Source organism: Capra hircus, chromosome 5 (genome assembly GCF_001704415.2).
Source record: "Capra hircus breed San Clemente chromosome 5, ASM170441v1, whole genome shotgun sequence".
NCBI classification, from domain to species: domain Eukaryota; kingdom Metazoa; phylum Chordata; class Mammalia; order Artiodactyla; family Bovidae; genus Capra; species Capra hircus.
In genome coordinates this window covers 97,962,684-97,985,429 of record NC_030812.1, presented here as the reverse complement: position 1 = coordinate 97,985,429, position 22,746 = coordinate 97,962,684, and the positions used below count along the sequence as shown (strand labels likewise).

The 22,746-nt window shown below is 36.0% G+C and overlaps 1 protein-coding gene across 1 annotated transcript; it reads right to left on the bottom strand.

Annotated features, from left to right (window-relative positions):
- On the bottom strand, positions 1,989 to 18,201 carry LOC102183401 (natural killer cells antigen CD94). The gene is made up of 7 exons (XM_005680841.3): positions 17,766 to 18,201; positions 12,475 to 12,745; positions 9,572 to 9,670; positions 9,352 to 9,420; positions 4,324 to 4,475; positions 3,848 to 3,951; positions 1,989 to 3,054 (listed from the first exon to the last, which is right to left on the bottom strand). The coding sequence occupies exons 2-7, from the start codon at positions 12,674 to 12,676 to the stop codon at positions 2,943 to 2,945; spliced, it is 738 nt and encodes a 245-aa protein (XP_005680898.2). The 5' UTR covers positions 12,677 to 12,745; positions 17,766 to 18,201; the 3' UTR covers positions 1,989 to 2,942.

Here is a 22,746-nt window from a genome sequence, read left to right as displayed (position 1 = left end):
ACCAATCTACCCGGCAGAGTTCAGGAAAATGATTATAGAGACACTCAGTGAGCCCAGGAGAAGAAAGGATGAGCACAGTATTTCTAACGAGAGTTAGAAAATAATGGAAGAAACACACAAAGCTGTAGAATCCAAGGAATCAACAACAGATTAGATGCCATACGAACAGTTCAGTTGTCTGGAAGAGAGAGTAGAGTAAAGCACTTAAGTTGAACAGAAAAGGAAAAAAGGAGAAAAGACTTTTCAAAATCGAGGACAGTTTAAGACACACATTATGCAATGTCAAGTGCACGAACAATTGCATCATACAGATCCCCAGTAACAGATGGAGCAGAAAACTCATATGAAGAAACAGGAGCAGAAAACTTCCCTAACCCAAGAAACAAATATCCCTGTCTGGGAGGACAGACGGTACAAAAACAAAGGGGTCCCCGCAAAAACACATTATAAAGATAGTGGCAAAACTTAAAAACAAAAAGAGAATATTATTAATAAAATCATCAAGGGAAAAGCAACTGGTATTGTACAAGGGAGAGGCTTCCCTGGTAGCTCAGCTGGTAAAGAACCTGCCCGCATGCAGGAGACCTGGGTTCGGTCCCTGGGTTGGGAAGACCCCCTGGAGAAGGGAAAGGCTACCCACTCCAGTATTCTTGGCCTGGAGAATCCCCATGGACAGAGGAGCCTGGCAGGCTATAGTCCATGGGATCGCAAAGAGTCAGACAAGACTGAGTGACAGCACAGCAAAGTACAATGTACAAGGGAACTCCCACAAGACTATCATTTGGCTTTTCAACAGAAACTTTGCAGGTCAAAAGATAGGAATGCTAGATGCAAATTGAATAAGGGAAGTTCAGATCAACATGATGGAGTAAAAGGACATAAAGCTCACCTACTCCTTCACAACATGTCAAAAACACATCCACATGTGGAACAATTCTCAATGAAACCTAGCTGGAAACTGGCAAAAGGACTCCTGTTTAACCAAGACTGTAAGAAAGATACACAAATAATCAAGTAGGAAGGGAAGAGAAGTGATTGGGTCAGGACTGGAGTGGACTCAGAGGAAAAGGGAGATTATACGGATGGAGACCCACTCTTGGGATTGAATGGGTCAAGCCATGGATTGGGTGACACAGTCTTGAGTCCTGTGTGGGGCAGACAAGTACCTGGGACTGATTGTAAGGCTACTAAACCAGATGGAAGGGCTGTGGGAAGCCTGGGCTTTGTTCTTAAGGAGTATGCATGAACATATGCATTCTGGTTTGCCTCCAAGACTGGACAGACAAAGGTTTATAAATCTTGCTACTTCTTGTTTTTCCATTAAACCTCACCAATGAGTGCCGGGGTCCAGCCCCCGCAGGGTCCAGGGGAACCTGAAGGAAAAACGGCGTCGGCGGATGATTTAGAGAGAGATAAGGAAAGAATATTGTAGATAAGAAAATAGAGGAGAGAAAGAGGCTGATATTCCTTGGTTTACACAGAAAGCTAATAAAGTCTTAGAAGCTCAGGCAGGAAAGTGAACGCAGGAAGCCTCTATGCTCCAAGGGATCAGCCTGAAAAAGAAAGTGAGAGAAAAAAAGAGAAAAAAAGAAAAACACAGGATGACTAAGCTTTATTGAGCGAGGCCCAATAGCTTTATTTTAAAAGGTACTTTTATACCTTGTCTTATACATAGAGGGAAATGAAAGATGCAAAGTCATACAGAGTCAGCCCAAACATTACATCTGTTTTGTCTTTATCGAAACCAGGATTTTTTTTGCAAACCTTTCCCAAAAACAATATTGTGTACATTATCTTCTGGCCTTGGAGGCCTGTGAACATTTTATGACCCTCTTTTGATAAAGCCTCCTCAACCAAAAAGCTTATTTTCCCTCAAAGTGTTTTTTCTTTATATTTTTAATCTATGTCAGCCTCAGAAAGTATTAAACAAGTTCCATTTCTCACGGAGCAAATGTGCAGTGAGTTACAAGAAGGAACCAATTAGCTCAAAAGTCTGATGTGGTTAATTTCAAGGCTACACTTGTTTTTCATACTTTTCAACTATGTTAACTAACGCGCTTCCAGGTGCACAGTGAATAAGAGATATGGGAACTTAGCAACAAGCGTTGGCCCAAAAATTAAATCCTACATTAGCATTACTCTAATAACTTTTAACTCTTTAAAAGGCTCTATGTTTTAGGCTTTCCATGCCTTTCACAGTTGGGAGGCTGTGAATAATCACATGGGTAGCTGCAAGAGTCTGGATAGACCCGTCAAGCAAGCTAGAATGCTAACAGAGGGGGTTTGATTTGAAATATTCCTCTCATGTCCAGGAGACTTATTAGCTATAGCCCTAAGTTAATTTTCTCCAGAGAAAGGTGGTCAGGGTTAGCCCCCTGTTAATGTCAGAGGAGTGGTGAAAGTCATGAAATAGTAAAACAGACAGATTCTGGTTTTGGGGTAGATGCTCGAGAAAGCCTAGGGAGCCCCTTGAGTTTTGAAGCCTTGCTTAACAGTTTTCTTCCACATGACCTTGTCGTGGGTGAGGTCTCCCGTGGTGGCTCCCGGCAAATGTGGTTTACAACTGTAAATCTCTTGAACAATCTTAAATGTCTATTTCATGCCAGAACCCTAACTGATATAGGTAGAATTCCTTTTTAGTTTTATATCCCTAATTTTTACAATTTTTTTAGTTCATAAAGGATGTTTGCTAACTTTCTTACATAAATAATTACTAATATGAGCTCTCATAAGGAGATTACTTACTCCCAAGGAATTTATGGGTGGTAAAGTTTCCTCACTTTGAGTACATTTAAAATTTGGAAATGTAACTGAAGTATTGTGCATGCAGTAAAAAAAAAGTTTAAGTAATAACTAATAAAATTTTATAAAAGCAGCAACATATTTTATGCTCTTTAATTAATTAGGATTCATTAACAACTTGTATTAGCAAAATTGAGCTGCTATACACTAAACTCACACACGTAACTTTTCCCAGATGAACAGTTAGCAGCATAAACATACTTTCCATCAATATATGCACAACCATCTTTCTCCATTTTCAGGAATTCAAACCTGTAAAAAAATTGAAGCAATAAAATCTTCAAATGCCAATTTTATCTCAAGTTTAAAATTAACAAAACAAACAAAATGAGAAGGAATAAAAGAACAAATTAAACAAATAAAATAAGAACAAACCCCTGAAGACTGACAGAATTTAAACTAAGTTTAGCAGTTAATGCTAAACAGTATCTAATCCTGTTTGTTTAAATAGAATTATAAGCCAAATGACAATTTATAAGCCAAAGGAAGAACTGATCCTGAAGCTGTAGCTCCAATACTTTGGCCACCTGATGTGAAGAGCTGACACATTGGAAAAGACCCTGACATGGGGAGAGATTAAGGGCAAGAGGAGAAGAGGGCGATAGAGAATGAGATGGTTGGATGGCAACCCTGACCCAATGGACATGACTTTGAGCAAACCCAGAGAGTTAGTAAAGGATAGGGAAGACAGTCCATGGGGTCACAGAATCAGAAATGACTTAGTGACTGGACAACAACAAAAGCAAATCACAAATGATAAAACTATGATAGAAATGTATAGATTTATAAACTTGCCTGAAACTATGCCCAAATTTCTCCTGAGTCCAGTAAAGTTAACAATGTAAAGGTTCTAAAGCTGAGATTATGTAGAAAGAACTGACATTTTTCCCCCAATTAAATCCCACAGACTGATCCTCAAAAAACATAATGATTTCCTTTATCTTGGTTCCTCTTTCTGTTCCCTACACACATAAAACACACACACACACACACAAACCCCAGATATAATCTCAGGAAAGTTCAATTATCAAAACACTGTACATACAGGTTTTCAGTTACTGTGGTGCCATCTTCCCATAACCAGGATTCACTTGTTTCATTGATTTTGAGACCTATCCATCCTTTTACTTCAAGCATTGATAAAATTTCCTATTTGGAAAAAATCATAAACCATAAATGTGTACATATTATAATACACTCCTTTCTGACTCAAAGATTATTGGTTAAATTTCTCCCAAGGGCTTGCACACATCCACTTAGTATTAATAAGAGTTTTTCTCAAGATATCTCATTAATTAATGTACTTTTTTCCTAGCATTAAATGTTCAAAAAGTGGAGTTTCTCTAATTTTTCCCTAATAAAACTGAGTCAAAGAAACAAAATATCATAGACTTTTGAGAACTTCAGTTTTCCCAAATTATAGCATCAATCACTAATGTTTTCAAACCAAATAAAGTTACAGTATAACAACAACAACAACAAAAACAAACAAATAAACAAAAGCCGAAGTGTTTCCCCTACCAGCTCTCCCTTGATATCGATCTTTAGAAGGTGGGTATCTAGCTCTTCACAGGCAGCATGGCTCTCCATCCAGGTTTTGGTTTTACTCGAAAGATGATAATAACTACTTCCAAATCCAATCCAGTGAGTTGAACAATGGTCACAGGAACATTCTAAAAAGTAGAAATATGTTTAATGTGTACTCTGTACAATAAGTCACTACTACTAACACAATGTCCATATCTTCCTATCTGTTATACAGATGGATATTAGGTAGAAAGCAAAATAAGCATTTTTTTGGTAACATATCTGGACAAGTTTTAAACAAAACCATAGCTAACTTCAGCAATACATGAACCATGAACTTCCAGATGTTCAAGCTGGTTTTAGAAAAGGCAGAGGAACCAGAGATCAAATTGCCAACATCCGCTGGATCATGGAAAAAGCAAGAGAGTTCCAGAAAAGCGTCTATTTCTGCTTTATTGACTATGCCAAAGTCTTTGACTGTGTGGATCACAATAAACTGCGGAAAAGTCTGAAAGAGATGGGAATACCAGACCACCTGACCTGTCTCTTGAGAAACCTATATTTAGGTCAGGAAGGAACAGTTAGAACTGGACATGGAACAACAGACTGGTTCCAAATAGGGAAAGGAGTACATCAAGGCTGTATATTGTCACACTGCTTATTTAACTTCTGCAGAGTACATCATGAGAAACGCTGGGCTGGAAGAAGCACAAGCTGGAATCAAGGCTACCAGGAGAAATATCAATAACCTGAGATATGTGATGCTACCACTCTTATGGCAGAAAGTGAAGAAGAACTAAAGAGCCTTTGATGAAAGTGAAAGAGGAGAGTGAAAAATCTGGCTTAAAGCTCAACATTCAGAAAACAAAGATCATGGCATCTGGTCCCATCACTTCATGGGAAATAGATGGGGAAACAGTGTCAGACTTTATTCTGGGGGACTCCAAAATCACTGCAGATGGTGATTGCAGCCATGAAATTAAAAGACACTTATTCCTTGGAAGAAAATTTATGACCAACTTATATAGCATATTGAAAAGCAGAAACATTACATTGCCTACAAAGGTCCATCTAGTCAAGGCTATGGTTTTTCCAGTGGTCATGTATGGATGTGAGAGTTAGACTGTGAAGAAAGGTGAGCATCAAAGAATTAATGCTTTTGAACTGTGGTGTTGGAGAAGACTCTTGCGAGTCCCTTGGACTGCAAGGAGATACAGTCAGTCCATCCTAAAGGAAATCAGTCCTGGGTATTCATTGGAAGGACTGATGCTAAAGCTGAAACTCCGATATTTTGGCCACCTGATGCCAAGAGCTGACTCATTGGAAAAGACCCTGATGCTGGGAAAGATTGAAGGCAGGAGAAGGGGATGACAGAGGATAAGATGGTTGGATGGCATCATTGACTTGATGGACATGGGTTTGGGAGGACTCTGGGAGTTGGTGATGGACAGGGAGGCCTGGCGTGCTGCGATTCATGGGATCACAGAGTTGGACATGACTGAGCAACTGAACTGAACAACATTTAGCTCATGTTTTTAATTTTTCTACTTAAATTTTGTAATAAAATTTTATCTATAGGGAAAATGCATTAAAATATAAGTTTTTTGATCTGATCAAAATTATACATGCGTATCGTAGTCTAGTGGCTAAGACTCCGAGCCCCTGTGCAGGAGACCCAGCCTTGATCCGTGGTCAGGGAACTGGCTCCCACATGTTGCAGCTAAGAGTTTGCATGTGGCAACTAGAAATATTCCACATGCCACAAAGATGATGGAAAATCACATGTACTGCAACTAAGACCCAGCACAGTCAAATAAATAAGTGAATAAATAAATGTCATAAATAAAAAGCTAATCAACATATAACCATATGAACACAAAAAGCAACTAATGAGCTATTTCACTTTTGTCAAAATTTTTGCTGTTAATTTAAATATTCCTTGCCATTTCCTTCTCCAGGAGATCTACCCTACCAAGGGTTTGAACCTCAGTCTCCGGCATTGCAGGCAATTTCTTTACCAACTTAGCTACCAGGGAAGCAATTTAAACACACAGAATGAAATTCAGTAAGTAATTTTTTAAAACTTATACTTCAACAATTTAATAACCATGTAATTTGTGTATTTTAATAATTTTTATAATCATAAAAAATGTAGACTTAGGGAGGGGGAACAATATGGTAGAGTAGGAAGACATGGAACTCATTTTCCCACAGGCACATCAAAAAAATATCTACATGTGTAACAATGCTCAGGAAAAACTAACTGGAAACTGGTAGAAGGACTCCTATAAAATCAAAACAGCAGGAAATGTGTAACCTGGTAGAATGGGGAAAAAGGCTTCATTTCAGGACCTGCACCACTGGGAGGGATCTGCTACAAGGAGAAGGACATTCACCCTAAAGAACAAGCAGGGTGAGCCACAATCTGGGCACTCCAGTCCTAGGTCCTGTGCATGGGAGACAAGCCCCCTCATCTACTGAGACAACTGCTGGGACAGATAGAAGTACTGGAGAAGCCTAGATAGACTCTACTTATGTGTGTGTAGAGATTTCATTCCTTTTCATTACTGAGTAGTCCAGTATTTACTAACCCACAATTTGTAATTCATTCATCTGGAGGTTTATATTTGGATTGCTTATAATTTTTAGTTATTATAAATAAAGTGTCTCTAGATATTCTTGTACATGTCTTATGTGGAATAGGCCTTCATGTCTCTTTTTTAAGTGTCTAAGAGTAGGCTTGTTAAGGGTTTGTGCCAGTACAATTAACTCCACATCCTTACTAAAGCTTGTTACTGTCAGTCTTTTCAAATTTTAATCATATTGGTGGTTATGTAATGCTAACTCATTGGGGTTATAATTCGCATTTCCTTAATTTCCTGTTTGATTTCTTTTTATTTTCAAATTAGGTAAATGAAAGGAAAACAAAAACACAAGCAATGTGAATGGCTAATATTTGACATTTATAGGTTGTTTATTTTTTCTGAGAGACAATAAGCAGTTTCTCAAGTCAATCACTAATTTAAATAAAAAATTAACTATTGATGTATCTAGTCTCTGTTTATTGCATCTGTTGAGATTTTCTCTTTTTACTCAGAGAATTTATTTTTAATTAGACTTTAAATTAGTTCTTTTCATCTTTTTTAATCTTTACTTAGACTTCCACTTTCATAACTGTTGGGTCCTTTTAAATTTCTTTAGTTCAGTTCAGTTCAGTCACTCAGTCGTGTAGGACTCTGCGACCCCATGAATTGCAACACGCCAGGCCTCATCACCATCTCCCGGAGTTCACTCAAACTCAGGTCCATCAAGTTGGTGATGCCATCCAGCCATCTCATCCTCTGTCATCCCCTTCTCCACCTGTCCCCAATCCCTCCCAGTATCAGAGTCTTCTCCAATGAGTCAACTCTTCCCATGAGGTGGCCAAAGTACTGGAGTTTCAGCTTTAGCATCATTCCTCCCAGAGAACACCCAGGGCTAATCTCCTTCAGAATGGACTGATTGGATCTCCTTGCAGTCCAACAGACTCTCAAGAGTCTTCTCCAACACCACAGTTCAAAAGCATCAGTTCTTCGGCACTCAGCTTTCTTCACAGTCCAACTCTCACATCCATACATGAACACTGGAAAAACCATGGCCTTGACTAGACGGACATTTGTAGGCAATGTAATGTCTCTGCTTTTCAATATGCTATCTAGGTTGTTCATAACTTTTTTTCCAAGCAGTAAGGGTCTTTTAATTCCATGGCTGCAGTCACCATCTGCAGTGATTTTGGAGCTCAAAAAAATAAAGTCTGACACTGTTTCCACTGTTTCCCCATCTATTTCCCATGAAGTGATGGGACCAGATGCCATGATCTTCGTTTTCTGAATGTTGAGTTTTAAGCCAACTTTTTCACTCTCCTTTTTCACTTTCATCAAGAGGCTTTTTAGTTCCTCTTCACTCTCTGCCATAAGGGTGGTGTCATCTGCATATCTGAGGTTATTGAGATTTCTCCTGGCAGTCTTGATTCCAGCTTGTGCTTCTTCCAGCCCAGCGTTTCTCATGATGTACTCTGCATATGAGTTAAAGAAGCAGGGTGACAATATACAGCCTTGACGTACTCCTTCTCCTATTTAGGGAGTGTTAAACCAAAATATTTTTATGTCATGCTCAAACTACTGCATTATTTTTATTACTTCCTTTTTATTTCTTTGTTTATCCCCCCCCCCCCCGCTTATAGGAAATGTTCTTCAGGAATACTCATGAGGAATGTCTTTGGCCTCAGCGACAAAGGGACCCTACCCTTTTGGTTTTAGTGTATGGAAAACCTTTCTTGGCAAATGCATCTGTGCTGAGAATCTAACACTGTTCTTGAAAAAGGAAAGATTTTCTTGAAAGAAAGTCAGAGGGGAACCATCCCGACTTCCTGAAAAAATAGGCTCAGAAATATTCTCTCCCTATCTCTCGCATTCTTTCTCTTTCTTTTAAGTGCTGAATTTACTGTTAGGACTGAGTAAACTTGCAATAAGTGAAAAAAAAATTCAAAACAATAACAGCTTTCTATATTATAGCCTAAATATCAATGTATAAATAAAATTAATGTATTTTAATAAAATCAAAATTCTTCCAACTTCATAAATGCTAGAGGAATCATCTCCATCAGGGAAAGCTAGAAACAAAAAAAAAATGTTATTGAGACATAACTCCTTTGTTTTTCATTTGTGTTCTTTTCCTTTTTGCCCTCTTCACCCATTTCTCTTGCTCCCACCTTAACATAATTTATGCCATTTTCCTCCTAAAAATAATCAAATCACAAACAACAGTTACCTATTATACATAATACTTTGGGTCTTCTTGCATTCTCCTGTGTCATCTTTCTCATCTTTCCCAATATTAATAGTTCTGTGATAAAAGATTAAGCATACCATAAGAGGATTTTTTTTCTATCTGATTCACTGAAGTTTTGTGGATGTTAGGAAAACAAACCTTTTAACCCTAATAATCAATATTAGAAGTGGACCAAACAGAGAGAGTACTCACCACCATTTTTAGAAGATAGAGTGGGAACAGGTGACAGTTTTTGATTTGGGTCTTCTTTGTTGGAATATACTATGGCAAAAATCATGGTAAGAATTAGTTCTGTTTAGGATAAAATAATTAGGACAATAAAAATTCAGTCTTGATCACAAATCATTGAAACGTTATTACGTGGTTGATATATTGACTGTACCAAGGACAGATTATTTTCTTAATTACTTACAGTTTGCAAGCAAGACACACACTGTTGTCAACAAAACCACGCACAAGGTCCCCAGGCTGCCAGTTATCACTTGCCAGACTATAGATCGGTGGTGTGACACTAAAGGAAACAGAAACAATGATGAAGTTTCATCATTTCCCACAAATCATCAAATATGAAATTTAAATCCATTTTGTTTCACTCTCAGAGGGCAGTCATTCATTTTCCAATCCTTGTATGAGTTCTTTGATACCCAGATTTCCTCCTTTTTAGCTTTTTCTTGACTTCAGTTCTTTCTGATCCTGTTTGATGCCCCAGGTATGTCACCTCACTCACCAGCATCTTTGAGTATTCCTCGCCTAGTCATCTATAAATTATCGCCTCTGAACAATTTGAAAATATACTCTCAGCTAGGAGACTTGAAATACACCTAGAGAAAACAATGTTGTCATGCAAAAATTTTTTTTTCAAAATTCTATGTGAATATTAATATTCACCCATTAGCCAATCAATCAGTCAAGGGGGAAATAGCAAAGCACATTTTTGCTCTTTGTTGAGATAAGAAATAATTATCATAAATTTTACAAAGACATGCAAGTATGTTCACCAAGTTTTAATCCAAACACATGAGAACAGGAAATGCATTTATAAAAAAAAAAAAAAGATATTTTACTGAAAGCTGGAGGAAAGTAAGAGCTAATTATTTCTTGAAGTACAAAAGACATGGAGGAAGTCACCACGTGGGGTTGTTGTTTAGGCACTAAGTCTTGTCTGACTCTTCTGTGACCCTGCGGACTATAATCCAACAGGCTCCTCTGTCCATGGGATTCTCTAAGAAACAATACTGGAGTGGGCTCCCATTTCTTGCTCCAGAGGATCTTCCTGACCCAGGGATCAAACTCGAGGAGAGTTATCAATAAATGATTTCAGATGACAGGAAGTTTGATGTATTCATGGAACTGAAATTATAGTCTGACTGGAATTCAGGGAGCAAAGGAGGGAATGGAAACGGAGAGATAGCCTGTAAGACTATAGGATTATTATCATTTTTAACTTTAAGAACAATTTGAAATCTTTGCAGACACCTATTTTAAAAAGATATGACCATTTTTCTTGAAACATAAGAAAGGATTGAAAAATGTTTAGAGTGAAAGATGAGAGACTTTAAGAGAGTCTGTGTCAGTATTCTTCGTGAAAGCAGGTAGACATCAATCCAAGAGAGAAGCAGGTTATTTGAACATGTGGTCCTTTTCAAGATTGCTTGAATGTGTCATAGATGAAAGAGTGTGAGGAGTCAAATTTCCAAGTTTAGAAATTAAACAGTGTTGTGGATAAATATTAGCATGTCTAATCTTCTTAGTTTTGGTCAATTTCTGCCCAAAGTCCCTCTTTGACTACAAAAAAAAAAAAAAAATTATCAAGCCTCAGTAAGACTCTAACTCAAGCACGAAGAAATTTCTTGTTTTACAAGGAAATTGAAACCATGAATTTCCTTACCTTGACCACCTTCCTGAAAATATGAATGTTCATATATTCTACCTTACTATATGGATATTCATATAGTCATACCTTATTATCTTCTTTTCAGTTCAGAGGAAAAGCAATTTCTTTATAGCCCAAGTTAAAACCTACTGTATGCCCTAATTACTCCATGCCACCCAGTCTCCTTTAGAACATTTATTTTCTAAGAGAAAGTTTTTCTTTTTTGCCATCTTCTTCCTCATCTCTTTCTATAAATTTTGTCACATTCATCCAGGTTTGGGCTCAGACATCTGAAAATCTAGTATAATTCCTTGTTATTCATATAGGTCTTTCATTTATTATCATCATTTCTCTTAAGTTGTTTTTTTCTCAGTGAGAATTGTAAAAATGTTTTCTGGACTAATTTTATTCCCATAATAAATTTCCTTCAACTTCTTAACCCTTAGTTGTAGCTTATATGCTTTTCTTGGCACTCAAACAGAAATTCCAATTTTTTGGACTTTACCAAACCCCAAATTTTTGGACTTTGCTAAGTCCAAAGAAGTAATTTTCCACTTGTCATTTATTAGACATAGTTTATTTTCTCCTCTCTGGACATGCATTTCATAGGTATCCTTCTTGAATCTTCCTCTGCTTAAGTCATATATGTTCTTTTTCTCTGTGATAGACTTTTCACCTATATTGTCTCTGTTTGCAATCTTACCTACGATCATGTCTTTCCTACCCTTTTCCATCCTCTTCTGGGACATCTAGTCTTTAAAATCCAATTTCTTTATGGGCATTTTCCTCTGAACTGATCAAGAGACAATTCAAATTTCATATATGATCTGCCTTTACTAGATTAAACACATTTTTCTTAATGGTGAGTAAACCTTATTTTTCTTAATGGAAGGTAAGATGATTAACTACTCAGTTGCTTAGGTTAGAACATTATTATCACATTCTACTCATTTTTCAGCTTTAACTCCAATATCAAATTAATTATTATTATATTTTTCTGTAATCTATCTTTAACAAATTCTGTTAGTTTTTTTGAAGCTAAGTGGTTATTGCAGCTTCATCTTTATAGGTATCATAGTTTTGGATCAGAGCAACAGTAAAAATTCAAAAACAGTTGTGGGACTGAGTTACATTGAACTGAAGACTAATAACAAGAATTATTTTTAAAATTACTTGAAAAATAAGCAGTAGATTTTACACAATAATTCTTACAAGTAATACAGTTATGTAGGAATATTTCAGAGGAAATGAACATAGTGAAAGATTATTTAAGAGACAAAAAAATTTCATGGTAATATCTAAAATGACTAAGGAGAGTTCTGAAGATAGGTAATCAGTGTATTGAGGCAATTTTATTATACAATGGCTTTGAAAGAAGTAATTTTCAAAACCCAAGAATCAAGATCTAGCAAATAGCAAAATATAACACTATAATAATGTACCTTTTCCTTTTTTCTGTTTTCTGTGCTGAAGGTGAGATCTGGGAAATTTCAGTTCCATGTAGTCTACTTGCTGTTCTCTTGACTGGACATTTCTCTGATTTGTCTTAGATATTTTTTGCTGTTGAGACTTGGAAAATTTTGGTTCTGTGTAGATTACCTCTTGCTTGTTTACAATACCTTTGTTTTGCTTACTCTTGAGCATTTTTTTCTTTTTTTAAACTTAGACTGCTTCAGCTCACTCTGGGTATCTTTCTGTGTCTCTCTTTAATATCTATGCAGTAGAGAAAAGTGAGGGAAAAGGGTAAGTGGTGATTATATCAAATCAGACAGTGAAAAATGCATTCATTCTGAAGTACAAGTAAGCTTTTAGGTATAACATTAAGGGAAAAAAAGGGAGAAAATGGGAGACTAAATCTCCATCTCACTCTGCAGTCCTTATTGAGAAAAATAGTTTTATTCTCCTTTAATAAGATTAATAAGATGCATTTCATTTCCTCTCTGAATCAGGTTTTCAAAGGAGTAGGTTTAAAGCAGATATGTTTTCCGTCTCAACATTCTCTATATAACCAATAATTTCAACAATGTGTCAACTATGGTTAAAACACAGCTATATTAACAAAGGTATAATTATTTAAATTTAATATTAAAATTTTTATTTCAAGCCACATTGACATATAGTTCACTGTATCACTGAAATAATTCATTAGGCAGTAGATTCTTGACTAATAGAGGGGGAGAAAACCTATGTCTTTCATGAACTGGATAAATTCTACATTTGCATAATAACCATGTATCTCTCCATCTGCCAGCTTAACGTCGTTTTTCTACTTAACTAGATCATATTTGCAAGCACATACACACACAGAGGCAAACAAATAAGCCATCTAAAATTAAGAAATAATACCAATGATTTGCCAAAAAGGGACAAGAGAAATTTAAAGGTCATGAATAAAATTTAAAAAGTTTATTGCCTCATTAATAAAGAAACACAAATGAAAATAATAGAGCACATTTCACCTGTGAGAACACTAAATAATTAATACTTGTTGAACTGCCAATGATTGTGAGTACAAAATTATCAATACTTATGAAAGCATAAAATAAGTAAAATCTTAACCAGCAATTCTATCTTAAGCAATTTATCTTACAAAATATTTTTTAAATATTTAAAGTTAGGCAGAACCTATCTCTTGTTTTTATTTACTAAGAGCTAAATTGTAAAAACAAAGAACAAAAAGTTATCAACAGAATTCACAATTAAGGAAGTGTTAAAGCTATGGTACATTTATACCATAGTATACTATTGTTTAATGTAACAAATATTATTTTTATATATTATATATTGTATAATGGAATATATATTATTAAAGCAAAATAATAGATTTCTAATAGGCTGTATCACCCTGCTTATTTAACTTAAATGTAGAGTACATCATGAGAAACGCTGGGCTGGAAGAAGCACAAGCTGGAATCAAAATTGCCAGGAGAAATATCAATAACCTCAGATATGCAGATGACACCACCCTTACGCAGAAAGTGAAGAGGAACTAAAAAGCCTCTTGATGAAAGTGAAAGAGGAGAGTGAAAAAGTTGGCTTAAAGCTCAACATTCAGAAAACGAAGATCATGGCATCTGGTCCCATCACTTCATGGGAAATAGATGGGGAAACAGTGGAAACAGTGTCAGACTTTATTTTGGGGGGCTCCAAAATCACTGCAGATGGTGATTGCAGCCAGGAAATTAAAAGACCCTTACTCTTTGGAAGGAAAGATATGACCAACTTAGATAGCATATTGAAAAGCAGAGACATTACTTTGCCAACAAAAGTCCGTCTAGTCAAGGCTATGGTTTTTCCAGTGTTCATGTATGGATGTGAGAGTTGGACTGTGAAGAACTCTGAGTGCTGAAGAATTGATGCTTTTGAACTGTGGTGTTGGAGAAGACTCTTGAGAGTCCCTTGGACTGCAAGGAGATCCAACCCGTCCATCCTAAAGGAGATCAGTCCTGGGTGCTCATTGGAAAGACTGATGCTAAAGCTGAAACTCCAGTACTTTGGCCACCTCATGGGAAGAGTTGACTCACTGGAAAAGACTCTGATGCTGGTAGGGATTGGGGGCAGGAGGAGAAGGGGATGACAGAGGATGAGATGGCTGGATGGCATCACCGACTCGATGGACATGAGTTTGGGTAAACTCCAGGAGATGGTGATGGACAGGGAGGCCTGACGTGCTGCGATTCATGGGGTTGCAGAGTCAGACATGACTGAGTGACTGAACTGAACTGAATAAATAGGCTGTATTTTCAGTGGTTACTTGTAGGTAGAGTTTTTGCATGCATTGCTCTCTATTTTTTTGAAAATAAAAGAATGCATGATACAAGCTATTTATTTTTGTTTGTTTGTTTACTTATTTTACACTTTAAAAAAATTTTCAATATTTAGAAGTATTGAATAACAGACATTTTTTTAAATATAATTTTATTTATTTTAATTGGAAGCTAATTACTATACAATATTATTCATAAAACCTTTTCCATATCCTATATTTATCCTTCTATAAATTTACTAAGAGTAAATTTTGAAAAAACTGGGATAAACTTATTTTCAAATTAAGAATTTTTCTCACCTCCTCAAATTGTTTTCTGAAAGTTTTGATGAATTCATTTAGCACCAGCAAAAATTTGGTATTTAAGAGTATATTGGCATTGTAAGAATGTTGCTGTTTAAATGTTTAGCATAATTAAATTGCCTTTTTCTTTGTCCCAAAAAAGAAAGAAAGATGACTATTGTTTTTGAGAATTGATAATTAAATAAACATGATCTAGGAAATGCTAAAAGTGATAGAATCAGATGGAATATTAGTTCAAATTGAAGCAATACATAGACTTAGATTGCTAATTTCACAACATATACTTGAACAAATTTCAGATAAATCAAAACGTTAAATGCAAACCATGAGATGATAAAATTAATAAACATTCAAAGAAAGTATAAGTAAATAGTTATAAGTTTCTAATCACACATAGACAAGAAAGAGAATTAGGTTAAATTATAAAAACATCATTTTATTGCTAATGTAAAGATTTTTGTCAATAATAACCCCATGAAAAGACTTTTTCTTCATCACTAAACAAAGGAATACAGACTAACATATTAATGATATAGATGTTAACCTACAGAATCAATAAATCAAATTCAACCACACAGAGTTGGACAATGTGCAGGAAAACAGACATTCATTTTCACAGACTTATGGTTAATTTAAATCTTTCCCTTTTGGAAAATAATTAGCTAGTATGTATGGAAACCAAATCATGAAAACATCAACTGATCCAACATTTTAAAATAATGAGAAAAATGTGGGTTATTTAATGAAAGAGGCTAAACAATGGGAGAAAAGAACAACAGGAAAATTCCAAGACAAAGAATCAAAAAATACAAAAGATAGCTTCATTCATACTCCACACCATTGTTTACAAAATGAGCATGTAAAGTAATTTTACATAAATGATATTTTCCTAAACTGCAATACGAGTTGATTGTTGATATTAATGTCAAAAATTACATACAATTTTAACTTCTTGAGAGAAGGAAATAAACAGAAACAATCATACTCACCAACTTGAAGAATAAATTTAAAAAGAAACTTTGCAGGAAAGTCAAAGATACTAAACAATATAAAGATATTAAATAATATAAAATTGCTGTATGCTGAAAATGAAGTTATACAGAGGATAATGTGGTGTAAGAACCTTCAGGGAAGATTCTTGGTTGAAAATAATCTAATAATGACTTATAATCATTTGTTATTCAAAGCATGTGTGAAAAACTACAAAGGAAGTTTTCATGAAACTACTCATTTGTAATTTACCTCCCCCACAAAATACCAATCAGGAAATAAAAAATACCTTTGATATTTCAAAAACCATTTCATAAATTACAAATTTCGAATTTAAAATGCATAAGAAAAATATTACATTTAATGACTGCTTAATAAGAGTATTTTAATATCAAGCCTGAGGCCTTAAAGGAAAAGAAAGTTGGACAATTGCATATTGTTTTAGAGATTACATGAAATAAGAGTACCATGGGATATATGGAAAAGAATGTAGTTATGACAATAGAAATTATTTTTAGGCTTTACTGGTTAAATTATAATAGATAATTCTTAATTCTTGGTTATTACTTAGTGATAGTTGATATCACCACCCAGAGAATGAAGTTTATTTTTACATTGTGTTCATTATAGCATACAATATAGTTTATCAGCTTAATATCAGCTTCCCTGATGGCTCAGTTGATAAAGAATCAGCCTTCAATGCAGGAGATCCCAGTTGGATTTCTCAGTGGGGAAGATCCACTGGAGAAGGGATAGGCTACCCACTCCAGTGCTCTTGGGCTTCTCTTGTGGTTCAGCTGGTAAAGAATCTACCTGCAAAGCGGGAGACCTGGATTCAATCCCTGGGTTGGGAAGATACCCTGGAGAAGGGCATGGCAACCGACTCCAGTATTCTGGCCTGGAGAATTCCATGGACTCTATAGTCCATGAAATCCTAGAGTTGGGCATGACTGAGCGACTTTCACTTTCATAATATAGTTTAATATAGTCATGTGTGTGTGTGTGTTTGCGGGTGTTAGTTGCTCTGTCATGCCTGACTCTTTGCGACCCCATGGATTGTAGCCTGTCAGACTCCTCAGTCCATGGGATTATCCAGGCAAGAATACTGGAACGGTTAGCCATTCCCTTCTACAGGGGATCTTCTAAACCCAGGAATCAAACCTGGGTCTCCCGAATTGCAGGCAGATTCTTTAATGTCTGAGCCACTTGGAAAGCTTGGTGTGTTATAATAAATACATATAATTTGAAAGACTTCCATGATCGGCAGCTTACAGATAAAAAAAGAACCATTTTAATATGAATTTCCAAATGTGTCTCTTAGTTTGTACCTGATGACTGAGAACCACAGTACAGACACCATCTTTTTCAAGTCTCTTCCACTTATTTATGACTCTAACATTCATTTTCCCTCCTCTCATCATGGCTTATGTGCTCCCAGGCATCCTCATTATTGACCAGGCTGTTGAATCACAGTATTCTGATCCATTAATGTCCATATGAACCATCCTCTTATATCCTGATTACACAATTTCTCTGTCTCCTCGTCTATAGTAACTTCCTCATTCTGCCACAGCCAAGCCCCCTTTGGGAACACCTTGGTCTTTGAATATCTTTAAGTATTTCATCTTAAAATGTGTCTTATATAAACTTAGCAACCTTCACAAACACTCTTACCTTTCAAGATTGCTCATTTATCTCTCTCCGACATGAAAATTCTCTGATCTCGTTGATGTCTGCCGCCCATTTGACCTCATTCCGCTCCATCAGTATACTTCTTTCTTCACCTCTTTCTTAGCAACCTTGATTCTCTTCTGCCAATCATTAGCTTCCTGGAACATATTCTGGTCCCACTTGTTCAGTAAAACCACCCTATGTATGAGGTAAATTATCTGTTCCTCTCTGCCAACACCTGAGACGCCAAGTGCTTTTTAGAACAGATCAGATATACTGCAGTATTAATTCACAATCACCAACATGAAATCGCTTTAATGCTGCTAGGAATCCTGTTGCTTCCTTCAAGTCCTCATTCTTTCACATTCTCTGAAACTAATTTTATCACCCATTCTCCATTCTTAACAAATCTCTCTTCCACACCCTCTCTTTGTTCTCAGAAGATGACCTATATCACAGAAAAAGAAAAACTAACAGATTACCTCATCTTTCTCCGTGTATATGCATGCATCTTATCTTCTCTCCTGTTCAACAGAGATGACTTCCTTCCTCTTCAATAAAGCCAGTTTCAACTATATTTGAATCTATTCACTCCACTGCCCAAGAATCACACACTATTTATCACTCTGCTTTCTTTTTGAATATTCAATATCTTAGTGCTATCCTTCACATCAGTTTTAAATTACAATATTTTAAATTATACAATTTTCATCATCATTAGACCTCAATCCCAATAAAAAATACTGTCTTTGCTCTCTATCACTCTTAGAAAAATTCTCAAAGTGCCATTGAATTTCATCACTATTTACTATATTTTATTCTCACTACTCAAGCCATTGCATCCTAAGTCCTACCTAATGACTCCTTGGCATCAGCACACTGTTAGATCATAAGTGATCTCTCCTTCGCTAAATGGATCCTTTATTTCTCTTTTAGTTGAACTTTTTTTTTTCACCAGCCCCAAGCATCCCATATCTAATAGAATTCAATACCATTCACCACTTCTTTTTTCTTAACCATTTCTTCTTTATATTTTCTTGGTCTTTTTCATCCACCATCCTTGTCTCAATTACTACTTATCACGTGTTTACACATGTGCACATGCTGAGAAGATTTCTTCTTTAGGTTTCAGCTCACTTATTCTTTGTCAGTTAGCATCTCCTCAAATGTCCCAAATATTAACAACTAAAACTCCACACCTCAAAAATGAAACAAAGTAAACAATATCATCATCCCACATATGTTCTTATGTTAGTGAAGGTCACCATTTTTCAACTTGTTGAAAGAGTAAGGAATCTGGAATTCTCCCAATTTATTGTTTGTATATCTATGTCAATTACAAGATTTGACCTGTTTTAAATTAGAAATTATTCTCAATTGCCTGCCTCTGCTCTGGCCTTGTCTTTGAAAGCATTATACCCTTTCTTCTATCTTTTTGCTCTTGCCGCATCATTCCTCATTAAATGAACAATTTTTCCTAACATCACTGGGTCTTCACACATCCTAATATTCTTGCCTAAATTGTTCTTTGTCCTTTTCTTTACCTAACTGAAATAATTCAGTTTGTAAAATACCTGTTCCAATCTATACTCCCTTAGAGCTCTTTGGAGAACTCTGACATTAGGTCAGTTACATGTATATTATTTCTCATAGTACCAGGTTGATAATTTACCTTTTTTGAGGCAATAATAAATACCAAAAGCTAAAAATAATTTCTTTAGTTATTTTACTGATATATATTTTCTCGAACAATTTTAATTTCCACAAGGATATGTCCATTACTATGTATTATTTTAGGTTCTGACATAGTAGACAACCAGACAAGTTACTTAAATGGGTGAATCAGAAAATAAATAATACAACACTCCATAAATTGTGCTTAAACAACTAGATATACATCTTGGAATATTAAACTTAGCTCCCTATATCAGGCAAATGAAATGCTAAACATAAGTATATATATAAGGGGATAAAGGGCTTCCCAGATTGCGCTAGCAGTAAAGAACCTGCCTGCCTAGGCAGGAGACCTAAGAGATGTAGGTTTGATCTCTGGGTCAGGCAGATCCCCTGGAGGAGGGAATGGCAACCCAGTCCAGTATTCTTGCCTGGAAAATCCCATGGATTTTTCTACAGTCCATAGGGTCTCAAAGAGTTAGACACAACTGAAGTGACTTAGCATGTACACACATAAGGGAATGAAATACAGAAAATGTATTTTTAATCTTTGAGAAAGGTAAAAAGAAATAAAATAAAGATAAAATTTTTTAAATGACATGCTTGTCCAGAAAAAAGGAAAAAAAGAAATATTTTAACATATAAAACTCTTTATTAAATATGAAAAATATATAACCTATATATATTACATAATGTTGTTGTGTTACTAAGTCATGTCTGACTCTTTGCCACCCCATGGACTTTAGCCTAATGGCTCCTCTGTCCATGGGATTTCCCAGGGAAGCATTCCAGAGTGGGCTGCCATTTCCTTCCACATGGGATTTTCCCAACTCAGGGGTCAAACTCATGTTTCCTACATTGCAGGCCTATTCTTTACCTCTGAGTTACCTGGGAAATCCATATTATATAACATATATATATACATATATTTAAATATAACATGATGAAGTTTGATAAAAATACAATATCTTCTTAAAATGGCTAATCAGAAGTTTCTCCTACCACAGACAATACCACAGACAGCATCAATTCCGTTTTGAAACAATATTTGCTATTTTCTGATGAAAACTTTGATTTAGTTCTTATGCATGCACACGTGCTCAGTTGCTTTGGTCATGTCTGACTTTTTGTGACCCCATGGACTGTAGCCTGCCAGGCTCCTCTATCCATTGGATTTTCCAGGCAAAAATACTGGAGAGGGTTGCTGTGCCCTCCTCCAGGGGATCTTCCCAACCTAGGGACAGTCTTCAGATAAAGATGTGAAAATCTTTTTGACTGCAGCCTGGCATCTTTTTTGTTCAGAAGATCTGCTGTTAAGCATAAAAGATACACCTGTGTTTCTTATTTCTTATGTCTACCTCAAAACAGAGTATGTTAGAATCTTTGTGAAATACATCAGTATAAACCAAATTAATTAAATAGATCAATTTTCACATTCTTTGCATATATAAGTGGCTCTCTGTATCTATGAGTTCCACATTCATAATTTCAACCAACCACTGATGGAAAATATTTGAAAAACAAAATTTCAGAAAGTTTCGAAAAAGCAAAACTTGAATGTACAGAAAACTGGCAACTATTTATAAAGTGAGTACATTGTACTTGAACTTCCCTTGTGGCTCAGATGGTAAAGAATCTGCCTGCAATGCAAGAGACCCAGGTTCAATCCCTGGGTTGGGAAGATTCCCTGGAGAAAGTAATAGCTACCCATTCCAGTACTCTTGCCTGAAGAATCCCATGGACAGAGAAGCCTGGTAAGCTTCAGTCCATGGAGTTGCAAAGAGTGGGACATGACTGAGTGACTAACGCTTTTACTTTCCACCTTGTACTTAAACTATTCACACAGCATGTGCATTGAATCAGATATCATAAGTAATACAGAAATGATTTAAAGTATATGTAGGATGTGCTGAGATTATATGCAAATGCTGCACAATTTGACATAAAGGGCTTGGGCATCTGCAGAATTTGGTATCCATAGGGTTCCTGGAACCAATCCCCCAGGGATGCTGAGAGACAATTGTATGCCCCAATTTAAACCTGCTAAAATCACTGGAATATTTCTTGAGGAAAAATAGCAAACAGAAAATTCCTAACAAAAGCTGCTCACAATCTGAGCATTTAGATTAATGTAATATTTATTTTTAATGGGCTTCACTAGTGACTCAGTGGTAAATAATCTTCCTGCCAATGTAGGATTCTAGGGTTCCATCCCTGGGTTGGGTATATTCTCTGGAAAAGGAAACGGCAACCCACTCCATTATTCTTGTCTGGAGAATCTCATGGATAGAGGAGCCTGGCAGGCCACAGTCCATGGGGTCCCAAAAACAGTCGGACACAACTTAGTGACTAAACAGCAACACAATATTTATTTTCAGGTCTAAAAATTCTTAGCCCTGTAACAAAATGTATCTTAATAATGAATATTTTCTTTTTTAATAAGCATCTCTAAGTAAATAAATTTCCAGTAATAAGATTTTCTCCAACTGGTATATCAATACAGCTGATTTTTGTTAATAAAATCTCCAATTTTACTGGGTTCTAAGGAAGGAATGATGCTAAAGCTGAAACTCCAGTACTTTGGCCACCTCATGCGAAGAGTTGACTCATTGGAAAAGACTTTGATGCTGGGAGGGATTGGGGGCAGGAGAAGAAGGGGACGATAGAGGATGAGATGGCTGGATGGCATCACTGACTCGATGGACGTGAGTCTGAGTGAACTCCGGGAGTTGGTGATGGACAGGCAGGCCTGGCGTGCTGCGATTCATGGGGTCGCAAAGAGTCGGACACGACTGAGCGACTGAACTGAACTGAAACTGAACTGAACATAGTAAATAAAAGGCATGCAAAAATTTGCTCTACATTTATGAGAGAATAGAACACTTTGCAATTTTATTCTGAACTTATACTGGCATATACTATTCTTTTACATTTTTGGACTTTATTATTAATCTTTGAAAATTCTAAACTTTTCCCAAACTTCCCAAGTTCACACACTCCTACGAACTGAAATGCCAGCGTCTACAATAGTGGGTCAGAGGTTTTTTTCTAGAATATAGCTAGATTTTAAGCCACATATTTTTAAAACTTTGCTAGCCCAAGCTTTCAGGAATGTCGTCTTGTATTTCCTATTTCTTTCTCAGTGAATCTGTAGTTGATTTTGTGCTTCAAAGACCTTCACTTACCTAAGGCAACAGGAATTTTGACAAATCTGTTTTCAAAAAACTGGAATCAAAACAAAGATCTAAACATTAGACTCAGAAAAAAATTTAAATATTCAGTAAAGTAAGTAAGCAGCTTTTTTATATAC